Consider the following 15,044-nt stretch of genomic DNA (forward strand, 5'->3'; position numbering starts at 1 on the left):
TAGTTAATCTAAACCTCTTCTGGCATGACCTGAGCCAATTTCTCCTTGTCTTGTCACTTGTTGCTTCAGAGAAGAGATTGACCCAACCTGGCTACAGCCTTCTGTCAGGGAGTTGTAGACAGGGAGAAGGTCCCTCCTGAGCCTCCTTGTCTCCAGACTAAACAATACCAGCTCCTCCAGCTGCTCCTCATCAAACCTGTGCTCCAGACCCCTCCCTGCTCTGCTCCCTTCTCTGGAAATGCTCTAGCACATCAATGGCTTTCTTGTCATGGGAGGCCCAAAACTGACCACAGGATTCACAAGTCAGGGAAAAGTTTTATTGTCCCTTGCAAGGTCATTCATCAGTGCTTTCCACTTTCCTCTTTCTAATCTGTGCATCTGAGGACAAGTAACACCAAGGTCATTTGTCTTGTGGTACACACAGCTCTAGACATGGGTCAGCAGCAGCTGACACTGCTTTCAGAGCTCCCCCATCACTGGTGAAACCAGGTGGGAGGTAGCTGTGTGAACACCTCCATGCCACACAGGACAGCTCCTTTTGCTCTAGATCCAGCAGGGTACCCCATACCCAGCCTGCTCATGGGACCTGAACCCATGTCTCCACATGGGGCTGTGTCACAGGCTCTTCCAGCTGGTGCTGAGCTACCCCAGGCACCTCCACGCTGAGTGCTCTGGAGTTTTGCTTGGATCTCTACCTCTGTCATTCACTTTGCTATTTCTGCATATTCATCTGATGTTGGCTGTAATATTTGAATGCAGAATCACAGAATGGTTTGGGTTGAAGGGACCTTAGAGATCACCTCCTTCCACCTCCTGTGCCATGGGCAAGGATATCTTCCACTAGACCAGGTTGCTCTGAGCTTCATCCAGTTTGGTCTTGAATTCTTGCAGGCATGGGGCATCCACAGCTTCTCTGGATAAGCTGTTCCAGTGCCTCACCAACTTCACAGCAAAGGGTCTTTTTGGTGATTTCTTATCTAAATCTACTCTCTTTCAGTTTGAAACATCCACAGTACTACAACTTGTCAAACAGTTCTTTTGCCCAGAGGCCTGCCTTGCCTTGAGTTTCCCCATGAATGTGTGAATGAAAGAACAACCAAAGCAAATCCAACAACAGATTTTGCTTTCTCAAAGTGACTGATGATTAAAAAATGCCCAGACCAATGCAGGCTCTAAGTAAACATCTTTTCTTAGTGCTGTCAAACTCATTCAGGAATACTTTTATTTTATGATGCTTATCACCCAATAAATAATGGACTGGAAAGGGATGGGAAAGATGATCATACTTTGAAAGCTGGGATCATGTCTCCTCATGCTGCAGGGCATGGGTTTCTGGGTTCTTCCTTATGCAATGTGTTATGCTTCACACTAAAAGCCTGGAAAGAGGAGACAGAAACTGGTGCTGAAAAGCATGTAACACCCGGGCTTGCTGGAAATGATGTGTGCCCACTCAGGAAAAGTCCTGCAACAGAAAAAGGTAGCATCAATGGAGTAACATCACGCTACTGAGAGGTGGAATGCCAAAAACCGTAAGGAGGGTTCAGTCAGCTGCAGACCAGCTTAAGAAAATGCAGAAAATTAGGTTGTCTGGATCATCACCCTTCAAAGATCTCCACTGTAAACAGACACCCTGCATCAGTGTAAGGGTTCAAAGAAATGCTGTTTTCAAATATTTCCCACTATGCAGGGGGCTTGTAGCCACAGCATATCCTTTTGTCAATCCTAGAGGTAGCAATTTACTTTTCTTTTTCTTCATTTAGCTGCATCTGTCCATTTCCAAGGCAGGTCTTACTCGCTTGTGACTGCTGCTTTTCATGATAAAATCTTATTTCCTGTCAGTAGGACTTGATTAGTAATTGACTGAAGACAAAGAGTGGGTGAAAAACTGATAGAGTGACAATTTTTCAGAAAATAATGCATTCCAGGGCAAAAATTAATGCCTTTGGCAATTCATATCTCCTGTTTCCAAGTATGTAGTCTCTTTTAAGGAGTCTTTTCATGCCAGAGGTGTGCAGATGAGTGCAGTGGGTAGCCAGAGGGAAAGAGTAGATGGGTGGTTGAGTGGATCTATGTCCTCCAAATCCCCCAGATCAGCTTAGCATCTGCAGTCTATCAATGCCTCATCAGCAGATTGTCTTTGGCTGGCTCCTTTTTTCCACCCCACAATTAGGCTTTTAAAAGAACTTTATAGGTTCCCATTATTTTCACTAACTCCTTCACAAATTCCAATGTGATGTAGAAGGTTACCACTTGTCCACTAACTTCCCAGGATCTGGGACCTTCATCATCAGCTCCAGCTGTGTGGGAGGGAAGACTTTTTCTTGCAGAAAGCAGAAAAAAATAAAGACATCTAAACACATTAAATCAAGTTGCCAAGGAGCTTGGGGTCAGGCCGCTTTTTCAAGGGACAAGAGCAGATCCAGGTTACTCGAGAGCCCACTTAGACATGATTCTTGAAACACAGAATTTCTATTCCATTTTGACAGTCCGAAACATTGCCATGAACAATAAATATAATGTGTAGATATTAGTATTGTCTTTAAAGACTTCATCTTATATATTTTTTGGGGTTTTTTGATACCAGACCATCATGGCATGTATCATGGCAGCATTAACTTTGGCTTAATGTCTCAGCTAAAAGTGTCCCCTGGTAAAGTGGTCTGCTTCAGCTGCCAGCCAGGAGCTCTCTCAGCAAATGAACTCTGCTGCTGGTAAAGTTGCTCATTGGAGCAATTCTCCAAAGAGGAGCTGAAATATGAATGCCTAATAAGAGGTGTAAATATCTCATAAGGATGTACTTTCTACATCATCCACCAATGGATTAAACAGGTGCTGTTTTCTTGAATGCTCAAAGATGACATTGCTGATGACTCATTCTGGAAAAACAGGGAGTTCATTGAACACGCTAATGTGTGTGCAAATTTATCTTCCTTCAGGATATTTGTAAAGCAGTTGGATCCCCTGACAGTTATTCCAGCTGAACTAGTGGCCAGGGTGTCAACAATTAATCAATGTTAATGGCATAAATGGCATAACGTGAAAGGCAAAATAAAATGTCCCTTGCATTCCTTTAAATACCTTGATTTCTTGAAAGATGAAGTTTCATGTTTTGGTAGTATTCAGCAATTTGATTCTGTGTATTTTCTCAGGAGTGTTCGTGCACAGGTGCAATAACATGTTAACTACCATCTTTTCAAGCCACATAAGAAAGCATTTAAGCAGCAGTTTTATGGTATTACATTCATATTATTTCTAGCCTTCATCTTCTCTTCCCTGGTTCACAAATTCTTTGCCAACAGGAGCTCTTACCTTAAGGGACTAACCTGGCTGGCTGGCTGGAAACTTAACCCTGAAGGGTATTTTTAAGTAAGGCAGATCCAGGATTGGCTGGAAGAGGGAGTGAGTCCCTGTCTATGAAGAGGTGCAAGGAGAGGGCTCAGTGCAGCCACCTGGGAGTTGGCATTGGCACCATTATGCCATGTAAAGTCCACGTGGGAAATTATTGTGTGAAAACTGGCACCCTATTACAGGAATACTGCTCTTCCAGACACACAGTAATTTCCTTGCTTACAAACTCTTGCTTCTGCAACTCCTGTGAAGCCATGGCTGTGACTTTGCTTCCTTGAACCATGTGGGTGCCACCAGCTTTCCCTTCCCAGGGAGCAAAGCACTGACCCCACATCAGCAGTAGGTTGGGTGAGGCAATAAAATCCCCTCCTTTCTGGCCTAGAGTTATTTGGTGAAGCACTGTGGGGAGCACAGCTGAGGGAGTAGCTTGGGAACCTACATATCAGGAGTGGCAATTATATTTATACTATTATATTTATCTAGTATATTATTCTATTATTTATACTATTATATTTATCCTACCACCACCTGGCTTATTTATTAATGTGTGCAATCACAGCTAAGACAAATGATGGTCAAATTGACCTGGTCTAGTGGAAGGTTAGAGGGATTTGGGACTAGATGGTCCTTAAGGCCCCTTTCAACCTAAACCATTTTGTGATTCTGTGAAAACTTCCTCAACCTATAGTCAGCAAGCACATGGCAAGACTCCTCCTGCTCTCACCTTTTGGGACAGGTGCACTAAGCCTTGCATGAAGTGGTTAGAGTTGCTGTGTTATGTTTCATTCCTTGGTTAAACAGACTGGCAGTTTTTGCTGATCTCTGTGCTGGAGAACAAGGAATTCGCTCAGAAAATGGGTGGGTTTGAGTCTGTTTCTATAGCTTTTTTTTTTTTTATGGGCTGGATGACTTCACTGCTGAAATGTCATAACATGTAGTTCTGCCTTGCATCGTGGTTAAATGGAGGTGAGGAGACACCTTTGCTCTACTGCTCCCACAGAACCTGTGCTGTGCTTTTGGAACACTGTTAGACTTGCTCTTTTACTGGAGGTATTAGAGCTGTTGGAGATGTACAAGGTCCTGAAGTCACAGACAGCTCCATGTTAGTATAACCCAAGTGTGAGCCCAGTGAGACTGGGAAGTTAGGACTGTGTTTTACAGAGAGGAAGAGACAGAGACATTGTGGTTAAAATGGGTATGGTGATGGTTCCTCCAGTCTTTTTCAGGAGCTGTGTCCTGGTAATGTGGGCAAGGGGTGACAGTTCTGCTGTGGCTGCCAGTACTCTGGGTGACTCTTTGAATGCAGCTGAGCACCCCAGGGCTCAGCAGTTGTGTACAGGGCTTCATCCTGACCACTGATTTGTCTGCCACTGCAGAAAGGGCTTTGCTGGCTTTGGCCTGCTGGGAGGGGACCTTTTGTCACAGTGCTGCAGTGACTGTGAGGGATGAGGACTGGCACTTGTCTGATTCTAGGGCTCTGTCGGATTTGCCTTTCACCCAGGCACATCCTGTCCTACTGGTGTCTCATAACAGGAAGAGTGTGCTCCTCTTGGCCCCAGCTGGTCTCACCATCAGAGGGTTTATCCTTAGCTCTTACCTCACTTCTTCTTTTTCAAAGCCATTATTGTAATTCCCCCTTAGGAATCCCCTTTTTGAATGCAAGTTAGGACTATGCAAGGCTTTCCTCCAGTATCTCTTACAGGAACTGCTCACCCCAGTCCTTTCTAACCTTTACTTTCTTTGTCACACTTTTGTTACTTTTCTTTCTTTTTCAGAGCTTCCTGACCTGGGTTCTTCAGCTGTGATGTAAACCTGAAATATTATTTTCATGCTTTGAAGACATACCTTATGTTTGGGCTCTTGGAATGAGAGCAAATAGAATTAGGTTGTGCTATGAGAGATTTATATTAGATATTAAGAAAATTTCTTCATGGAAAGGATTGTCAAGCACTGGAAGAGGCTGCCCAGGGAAGCTGTGGTGTCACAATCACTGGAGGTATTTAAATGATATGTAGATATTTCATTTAGGAACATGCTTTATTGGTGGGCTTGGCACTATTGAGTTGATGGCTGGACTCAATGTCCTTAAAGGTCTTTTCCAAACTAAGCAATTCTCTAATTTTATGAAACCCACTGGAATATTCTGCTACTAGTCTGCAGGACAAATTCACTTTCCTTTTTTTTTAGATTCTCTAGCCTGGATGGACATCTTTCTTCTGCTGATTACAGAATCATATTCCTTTTTATTTTATCCCTTTTTATCTTCCCTTCCTACCAATGCTATTTTCAGGGTTGGATTTTTAACTTTTCTCATCTCACAGATTTCTCTGACCTCCTCAGCCTCTGTCTCACCTCCCTGAAGAGTGTGACTGCTGTGTTGTAATCCTTCTCTCATTCTGGGAACATGGACACACTGCAGAAGACAGGCGCATCATGCACACCATGAAATTAAAATATAAGGACCAATTTAGAAACAATCTTGAGAGAGAGCATCTAATCTATCTCTCAGCCCTGGAGCAGGATCCTATCAACTTAAATAATTCCCTAATAAGTACTGGTCTAGTCTGTTTTTCCAAGCCACCCAGGATGGATGGGATGGATCCACACCTTCCCAGGCAATCAGCTTTATTATTGTCACTGTTTGAAAACTCCCCCAATGCCTAATGTAAGCAAGCTCCTTATGACAGTATTTCTTATCCAGCCCTGTTTTTCTGTAGACATATGTAATATGACTGGGTGTCCCCTGAGAACCTTTATTGTTTTCCCCTTTTCTATTAAATCTTATTTTCCAGGTCTCTTATTGCTGCAGATTGTGCCTCCTCCTTGCTGTGCTTGGTTTCATCTCTAAAGGAGCATATGAAAATGCTGCAGCTTCACACCCTCCCTCCGTGAGAGGTGGGAAACAGATGAGTTCTATGTAATTCAGTGAGACTAGTGTGGTCATGTTGTTCAGGGAAAGTCCCCCAGGCACTTCACTAATCATCTTAAATGAAAGGGTATGAAATTAAAATCACCAGAGACAGTCACATCCTCTCATCTTCTTATCTGTATCTGCAGTCCCATATGTAGTCAAATACCAGAATCATCACAGTCTAGGTACCCCAGCCTGCCTGGGGACATGGTTTTATTCTGTCTGAGGTTTAAGACAAATAAGAAATTAATTTTAATCCTGAACAGGCTTCACTCAGGACTTTGATTGCATTTTAACTTATCTACAGTGGCATGAGACCATTTCTGAGCTGAAAAAGAATTTCAGGTTGAAGATATAATTCTCCCTTTTTATCTTGTGATATCAGCTTTTTGGACAATGGGGGACCAAGGCTCTTACCCTGTGTGATTCCCATTTTCATAGCACTGTGGGCTTAGCTAAGAAGTGGTCCCACTGGACTGCTCAATATATTGGGAAATGTCAAAAGACCACTGTCCTTTGAAGAGGTTAGTCTCATATGGGAAGGGGGCATGAAGGCACTTCAGTTTTTCCTGTCTGCCAATGCAACACATCCTGGAGGGTCTGTGTCCAGTATGGTGCAGGATGAGAGGATATCTTCAGGGTAGGATATGGTTTCAGTAAGGCAGCACATCTGATAAAACCTGCACATGAGGCAGGGAACCTGTGGGCCAATGGCATGTTGGTCACTGCTGCCTGTCATTAGCCCATCATGGGATGCCAGGGCATGGAAAACTGCTATAACCTTACCTAATCTGTGACCAGGCTGTCTTGCAACCACATTGATGCTTTCTCTCTGCTGACTTAGTTTAATTTAAAGCCCAGAAGGACAATAGGAGACTTCCTTATCAATCTCCAAGTGTCTTATATCAAAACCAAAACCCTGGAGTACTGGCTTTGCTGCTCTGACATATTCAATCCCAAGAACCCTGAGCCTGCTCCAAGCTCTGCTTTGGCATTTATTTTACAAACAGAAACTGCACTTTAACTTGGAGAGGAAGCTCACTGCTTTGACACTGCATGTTTTCCTGATGTACTCCAGGCATGAGAGCTCCTGACTCTGTGATGGAAATGGCAAAATGAGAAATCAGCCATCAAAAACTCAGCCACAGGGGAATTTCCTGGCTGGTCCTTGCTATACTTTGCTTCTTTGGGCTTAAGAGTGAGGCCACAACAGGGCTTTTCAAATGGTTTCCTCTCCATCATTCATATGGATGGTGGAGGCTGAACATTGTTCAAAGTCTTTACCAGAGACATACCTGGTATCACCAGGAAAGCCAGTTTTACCCCACAGGATGCACACTCTAAATAGGGGAAAAACAAACAACATCACTCATGTGAAGAAAAGGGCAAAACCTGTGCTTTAAAAGAAAAAGCAAACACTGGTTTTAGTGCTCAGCAGTATATATACTGTTCAGAAAACTTCCCCAACTTCTACTTCCCCAAAACACCCCCTTTCCTTCCAGTTTATAAAGCCCTTGTGGCACATAGTGCTTTGTTGGACAAGACTTGGCAGCTCCCTGTGCTTACATCCCATGAGCATGAGAATATCCCTTGGACTCAGCTTCTTCCTGGCTGTCCTGAACCCAGGTGAGTTTTCCATTGGGACCTGTGGGGTTGTGAGATATGAAAGAGGTCTGGGAATGGAGTGCTTCATGTATGAGGCTATTGCTGCCATCTGAGCCATAAACCCCCCTCATCCTGGGGGATTTGCACAGCAGAGGGGTGAGGGTGACTGGTCTTGGGGATCTCTGGTTCTGTGAACCAGTGTGCAGATGAGGGTGTTGGCATTTACAATGTGAGCTCACAGTCTGATTTTTTGTGGTGCTCACTGGTGATATAGCCAGGACAGACATCAGAGTGATTCAGGTTACCTTGAGACAGCCAGACCTTTGGTAAGTTGAATCGATCTCCATGTTTATTTATTTTACTCATGTCCAGGGTTGTGTGACATTTTGGACATAATGTCATCTCAGCCATCTTTCGGCTCTGCTCCAGAAAAGCACAGCTGTCTTGGAGGTCTTGGGTAACAGTAGATGCCATGGCCACTGCAAGGTGCCTCAGTTGGCACCTATGTTTAGGGAAGTGACACATGCCCTGGACCTGTTAATTTACATGTTGGACTCTTGTGGGTGTGTGTCATGGAAGAGATCCTGTTTGCTCTCTGTTGAAATACACATTATTCCTTTGTAAGTGTTTCCTGATGAGTATCTGATATTCTGGTCAGCTTAAAGTGTTCTAGCAGATATCTATTGAAGTGGTTTCCCCTAATACCTAGAAAGAGATATACAAAGAGATAATGCTTACAAAGAAAGTCTCCAGATTGTACAGAGTACAGAGAGTACCTGCTGGCAGCTCTTGTTCCCCAGCCACTCAGGTGCACTTATTCACTGCAAAGAGAGAATTTGGAGTCTGTGAATCCAGGGACACCTGAGTGCCTGCCAGGATGAAAGGGTTTGTAGGGCTGCTGTCATCAGCAGCTCCAGCCCAACAAGATTGCCCAATGAAACAGGAAAAATAAGGGAAGAGAAATGTGGAAAAGTGCTGATCAATGCTGAAATTAAACATCAGTGAAAGGGGAAGTAAGATCCCTTATGACTACTGCTCAGGAATGTGTGTTTCTCTCCCCAGGGACCTGCCTTCAGTGTGAGATATGTCACAGCATGGGTAAAAGCTGCTTTGGCCCCATGAAAACCTGCACTGGTGGTGAAGACACCTGTGGCATTATTCTGCATGAGGTCCTAATAGGTGAGACATCCTCTAAGCCAATGTGGCTTTCAGAGTGGGGCTGGCTGGGGGACTTGTCTCTCTCCCCACTTCTGTCACTGGTAGTATGGTCCATCTTTGCATAACCTGTTCATTTTTCTTTTACTGATAGATGACCCAGAGATCAGGATAGTCTGGGATAGGAAAAGCTCTTTATTCCTCTATTTTGAGAAGCAGTTTTCTACTGGGAGGGGTTTGGTTCTTAGTTGTGGAGGGAAGGACCAAAACCTCATAGTGGGAAGAGACACTGCTTTTAATTTTGGCTAAGGTGAGTAGTTGAGTCAGGAAACTGAGAGACTGAACCATGGACTACACTGACATCTAGTACTGGGGGTGCACTGGTGATGTGTGGAGGGAGAAGCTTACCCATCCTCAAGCAGAGGTGGGGGCACCATGTAACTGTGCAGTGCCACCAGGGCTGAGCTATTACCTTACTATCATCATCATCATCATCATCATCATCATCATCATCATCATCATCATCATCATCATCATCAGTTTAGGTTGGAAGAAACCTTGAAGATCATCTAGTTTCAAAATTCCTGCCCTGGGCAGGGAGATGTTCCACTAGATCAGGCTGCTTAGAGCCCCATCCAACCTGGCCTTGAACACTGCTAGAGATGGGAGACATCCACAGCTTCACAAGGCAACTTGTTCCAGCGTCTCACCACCTCAGTGTCAAGAATTAATTCTTAATATCTAATCTTAATCTACCCTCTTTCAGTCTGAAACCATTCCCTCTATCCCTATTAGTCCATATCCTTGTCAAAAGCCCCTCTCCAGCTCTCCTGTAGCTCCTTTAGGCACTGGAAGTTGCTATAAGGTCACCTTGGAGCCTCCTCTTCTCCAGGCTGAGCAGCCCCAACTCTTTCAGCTTGTCCTCACAGGAAATCTTGTCAACCAGTAACCATATTCCCGTGGCTGATAAGTCAAAGCTGGTGCTGAGCCCTGACACAGCTGGACACTCAGTTGTGTTAGAGACATGGCCTCAGCCATTGCTCAGCCTTAGTGATGTGACTGTTGCCTTTTGGACTGGAGTCTGGCTCACATCCTACCAGCTTTGCTGCTGGCAGCGCCAGTGCCTGCCTTCTTCTGCTGGTGCACCCAGCCTTCATTCTTCAAGCACTTCAGCAGACTCAGTTTAGCTGTTCTGCTCCCCTTTACACCTTTTGGACTTGGCTGATGGGGTAGACCAGACTTGCCTGTGCCAGGATGCTCGTGGCTGTGATGGGCTGTGCACTGCAGATTTTACAGAGGCTGAACAAGCCTGTGCTATGGGTCAGAAGCATGTATCACACCACAATCTCTGCACGTGAGTTGTCCTGGCTTACTGATGATGCTTCTCAGGGGTGTTAGGCATCCCTCTCAGGGCCTAGCACAACTGCCTAGAAGTTGTTAGAGGAACTAACAGGAGGACAAGGGAGTTACTTTGTGTTGAATGACTTAGCACTGCCTTCTGCTTCATGACAGGGGGAATGGCCATCTCTTCATCCATCAAGTCCTGCCTGCCATCCCACGTCTGCCACCTTGGTCCTGTCACCGTGAACTATGGGAAGGTGAAAGCAAAGAGCCACTTGGTTTGCTGCACGGGCGATGACTGCCGGACCACCTCCGTGTCCTGTAACTCTTTATTTTCGCTATAGCCCATCCCTTCTCTGTCTGACCCATCCCATGGTGAGGCCTTCCAGGCTAAGCCATCACTTGGGTTATTCCTCTCATTTCCTCACTGAAACCAGCTACAGCCCATGTCTTTCATTTCAGTGCCACCAGATAACGATGTGCCCAATGGATATCAGTGTCCTGCCTGCTACAGTGTGGACTCCTTTCAGTGTGGTAATGAAGTTGTAAACTGCACTGGATCTGAAGACCAATGTGTTGACCTTGCTGGATTAATGAATGCTGGTAACTGCCTATCATTTGGGACTGTTTTTCATCTTCTTGGTAAAATGGGTGAAACTAGACTAAGATAAAGCACTGCTGAGATAAAAATGGGCAGAAGGTATGAAATAAAACAGAAGGAACAAAAAAAAAAAACAACAAGGAACTTAAAGCTGAAAACTGAAAACTTCAAGCTAACCAAAGGGCAGGCGTTATTTTTCTTTCCTTCTTTGCAATCATGCATGAATAATTGCTGGAATTCCTTATAGCATGGCATAACTGAGATCAAGAGTGGAACTTGCTTCTTGGGGCAATCTGGTACATGGGCGTGTAACAAAACTGACCAAGCCCCTGAACCTGCTGGCCCTAGCTAGGATGTATGAGGGTGAATCTGGATCTAAGCCAGTTGCCAGCTCAGTGGAGGTTCAGATAGACCTTTGCAGAAAAGCTGCTTTCCCATGGGGTAATACCAGTCACTGGGGACAAAACACTGTTGCAGTTGGTGCTTCTGCATGAGGAAAGCTGGGAACAGGTCCCCTGCCTTGGAGTCCAGCCTTTGAACAGCTCCAGCTGAAATTTTCTTCCCACCTCAGGTCCTGTAATTAGAGATGAAACTAGACAGCAGTTTTTCTGGTCACTCTCTTTTCCACCTCCCCTGCAGATAGAAAAATTCCACCGTTCATGGCACACCTGTGCTCCAGCAGGCAGGAAAAAACCCATGGAAATAAAAGGCAACAACACCAGCTGCAGAAGCAGACTGAAAAAACAATTATCTTGTATATGGTTGTGGATGAAGTTCCTTTAAGTTGATAATATTGCTAGGTGATGATGTGATGCCTGAAGGTCCTTCCTATAGACTTTATTAATGTGCTGTCCAAATCCTGAATTAAATCATGTTTCACAGGGACAACATAAAGGAAAACAAGAATTTTCACAGTCACAGAAATGAAAATAGAGGGGCCAAATTAATTCAGTGTATCATTGAAATAAAAAATGTTCTTAACTTGTCTTAACTTGATTGATCAGCCACTGTGAATGGAGAAGGCCTGTGCAGTGTGATAAACTCCAGAGAAAGCAGCAGTGTAGGGGAGCACAGGTGAGGAAGTAATGAAGAGCCTTTACATGTTATATGTATTTGAGATCAAACTGTTCAACAAAGTATTCCAGACCTCCATAATATGAACAGCAGAGACACTTGAACAACATTAGCAAAAGCAAGCAATAGGAGCAAGAATATCTGAATGAGACACTCAGCACCTGCTCAGGTCTCCTCTTCTGGTAAATGCTCCAGTGGTGGCAAAGGACAAGTTCAGGTTTCAGTGCACCCATCAGTAGGTTTCTCTCTTGGTTTTGCTAAAATCCTATGCAGCCTCCAATAATGAATTTCTCTTAATAAATGGCTCAGGATGTAATGTCACTGAGACTTCTTAACTCCATGTCAAATCTGACTGAGAGAAAGTCATCCAGTTTGAATGTCTTGAGACAGTCAGAGAGAGAAGTTGACAATGAACACTGGGTATACTGTTACACAGCCCTGGTTTCTTTAGGAAGCCAAAGTTTGGGTAGAAGAATCTTTAAACATGAGAAGGAGAACTACTTAAAAAATTTAATTTTTTAAATTTAAATGCTTAGAATTCTTAAAAGTCATCTTTATTCAGCAGAAAGAAAGAATGAAAGAAGACAACCTTGCTGTTTCCTCAGCTTTGTTCAGGGGATGGGGATAGACAGGGCTGGTGGGTTTGGAACCAACTGGATGTAATGAATGGGCAGTTCTTCAGTTGGAAATGGGGACTACATTGGCCAGAGTGGGATTAATGCCGGGGTTTGGATTCCCTGATGTATGGCATGTATTTATTGTATTTCCCCTGTATAGGTGGACTGTCTCTGAAAGCTGCCATGAAGGGTTGCACCACCATTTCTGAATGCAGTATGGTAGGAGATGGAAAAAACAGCCTGGGGATGATGGACATAAAGTTGAAACGGTTCCAGTGCAGACCAGCTTCTGTTATGTACAGCATGGCATTCACTGGGGCTGCCCCTCCACACACGACCTTCCTTCCTGTCCTGTCAGGATTCATCCTGGAGAAGGTAGTTTTCTGACTCTCACTAGTGCTGGGTTGAGCAAAACCCACAGCAAACTCCAGCACTGGTTTGAAATTTAGTCATTTTTGCTGTAGCTTCTTCTTCATCCTAATGGGGATTTTATTTTCAGATTAGCTCTCCTTTTCTATTTTCACAGAATAAAGACAGCGCTTACACTTCCTTTGTCTCCTCATTGATTTAATCTCATTTAAACTTTCATCAGTTCAATTGTGGTTGGTTTTGTGTTGCATTCTCTCAATGCTTTGTCCATACTGGGACCACATGAGACTGTGTGAAGTCTTCAAACCCTGCACAGGAAGTGGGAACTCTCAAGACAGCCCTAGAGTCTACATCCACTATCTCAGCATATGTGGCAATTATAAAGCCACTTTTCCAGGCTCTGAAAAGGACTGGAGAGGACTTACTGAGAGGTTCACTCTGAGTAGAAAGGTCACTTGCCCCTTTTTCCAACCCTTGTATCCTATTTGTCCAAGCAGGAGGAGTTCCTCAGCTCAAAGGGCTGCCTGTGGCCCTGAGTCACAAATAATATTTGCTTCATAGTACAAGACACTGCAGTAAGCAACCTGCTTCTGGCAAGAAGTTGCCTTACCAGACACTGTCCCATTTAGTCTTAAATTTCATGATTATCTGAAATAAATGCTTATGTCAGGAACCTTTCATAAGATAGGTAGTTTTCCATGGTGACAGACCACTGGGAGTCCAACTAATGGGAGACTTCAGCTCAATGGTTATTTCCTTTCTGTTGGCTGAATTATACCCACAGATTGTGTAGCTTACCCACTTCTATATTTGCCACCCCCTGGCAATTCTGGCCCAGCCACTCCTTGCCTCATGGGTATCCTTGGGTTGGTATCTCACAAAGCACTGATGAAAAACACTTCGCCAGGCAGTGTTGCCATACCTGGGAGTTTGTACTGGCTGTGGGATAAAGGAGGGAGTGTGAGAGCTCTGGGAGATACTGAGGTGTACATTGAAGGGGTGTTAGCAAACTTCAACATCTCCCTGTCTGTCTGTTCCCAGGTGAATGACCCAGTTTGGAGCAGACTAGAGAACTAATAAGCAAAGTTCATAGTTGTGTCTGCCCCTGATAGCCCCAGGTCACAGTGCAAGCATGCATTTTGGGCTTGGAGCTCCAGGGATCAAGCAATGCAATTTTATCTCCTAGTTCAGTGTTAGGAAAGCCTTGGCTGCTGAAACCACACCACAGCATATGGCAGTACTGAGATGACTATGCCTACATGTGTACGCCTGAATGTATATGTCATCAGCTTATAACTTGCAGAATGGGAACTGAATGTTCTTGCATTTTTTTCTCCCCAGATTTTCTTTTTCCCAAACAGGCTGAAACTCTTTTCTTCCTGATATTTCCACCAAATTTTTTGGGGTAAAATGTTGCATTATTTATTATAAAAAAGGGGTGTGGGTTTGAGAGTGAAAATTAATTTATGGTGCAGGGAGTGAACTGATAATATAGATTTAATGCAGGGAAAAGAGTCTGGCTGAACTCAGTTAATTATTTACAGAGGCTGTACAATTACAGTGTGGTTGTTAGAGAAGGAACTCTGCTCCCTCTTCATGGTGCAGCAATACACTGATACTGCAGCGAGCCACTCATTCAGCATTTTTCCAGATCTGATAAAATCCTGGAATTAAAAAAATTCCCTATCTATGCAAGTACATTATCCCTGAACGCATCTCCTGCACACTCACGTGGAACATTACATTACTGTCCATGGCACCCCCGTGGCAGATCTCGATCTGCTTCGATGGCTCAACCCTTCCCTTTCTGCTCATTCCACTCCCACACGTGATGTTATCGGGATGGAAAAGCTGAATGGATCTGTTCAGCCTGGTCAAGACTTGGGTTATACACATCCAGAGGGCTGTGGTGCTGGGGCATTATTTTGGGGAGGACAAGGGGGAGAGCAGCAATATTTCTGATGAGGGTTTGTGGTCCGTAAAGAAGAAGTAGCTTAATTTTGACTTCTAAGTCAATGTTGTG

The 15,044-nt window shown here is 44.3% G+C and overlaps 1 protein-coding gene across 1 annotated transcript; it reads left to right on the forward strand.

The window, feature by feature from the left end:
- The first annotated feature begins 7,836 nt into the window (after positions 1 to 7,836).
- LOC134056135 (phospholipase A2 inhibitor NAI-like) lies at positions 7,837 to 13,039 on the forward strand. The gene is made up of 5 exons (XM_062512695.1): positions 7,837 to 7,885; positions 8,927 to 9,043; positions 10,532 to 10,681; positions 10,823 to 10,963; positions 12,813 to 13,039. The coding sequence occupies exons 1-5, from the start codon at positions 7,837 to 7,839 to the stop codon at positions 13,037 to 13,039; spliced, it is 684 nt and encodes a 227-aa protein (XP_062368679.1).
- The last annotated feature ends 2,005 nt before the right edge of the window (positions 13,040 to 15,044 follow it).

The sequence above is a fragment of the Cinclus cinclus genome, chromosome Z, assembly GCF_963662255.1.
Source record: "Cinclus cinclus chromosome Z, bCinCin1.1, whole genome shotgun sequence".
Taxonomy (NCBI): Eukaryota; Metazoa; Chordata; class Aves; order Passeriformes; family Cinclidae; genus Cinclus; species Cinclus cinclus.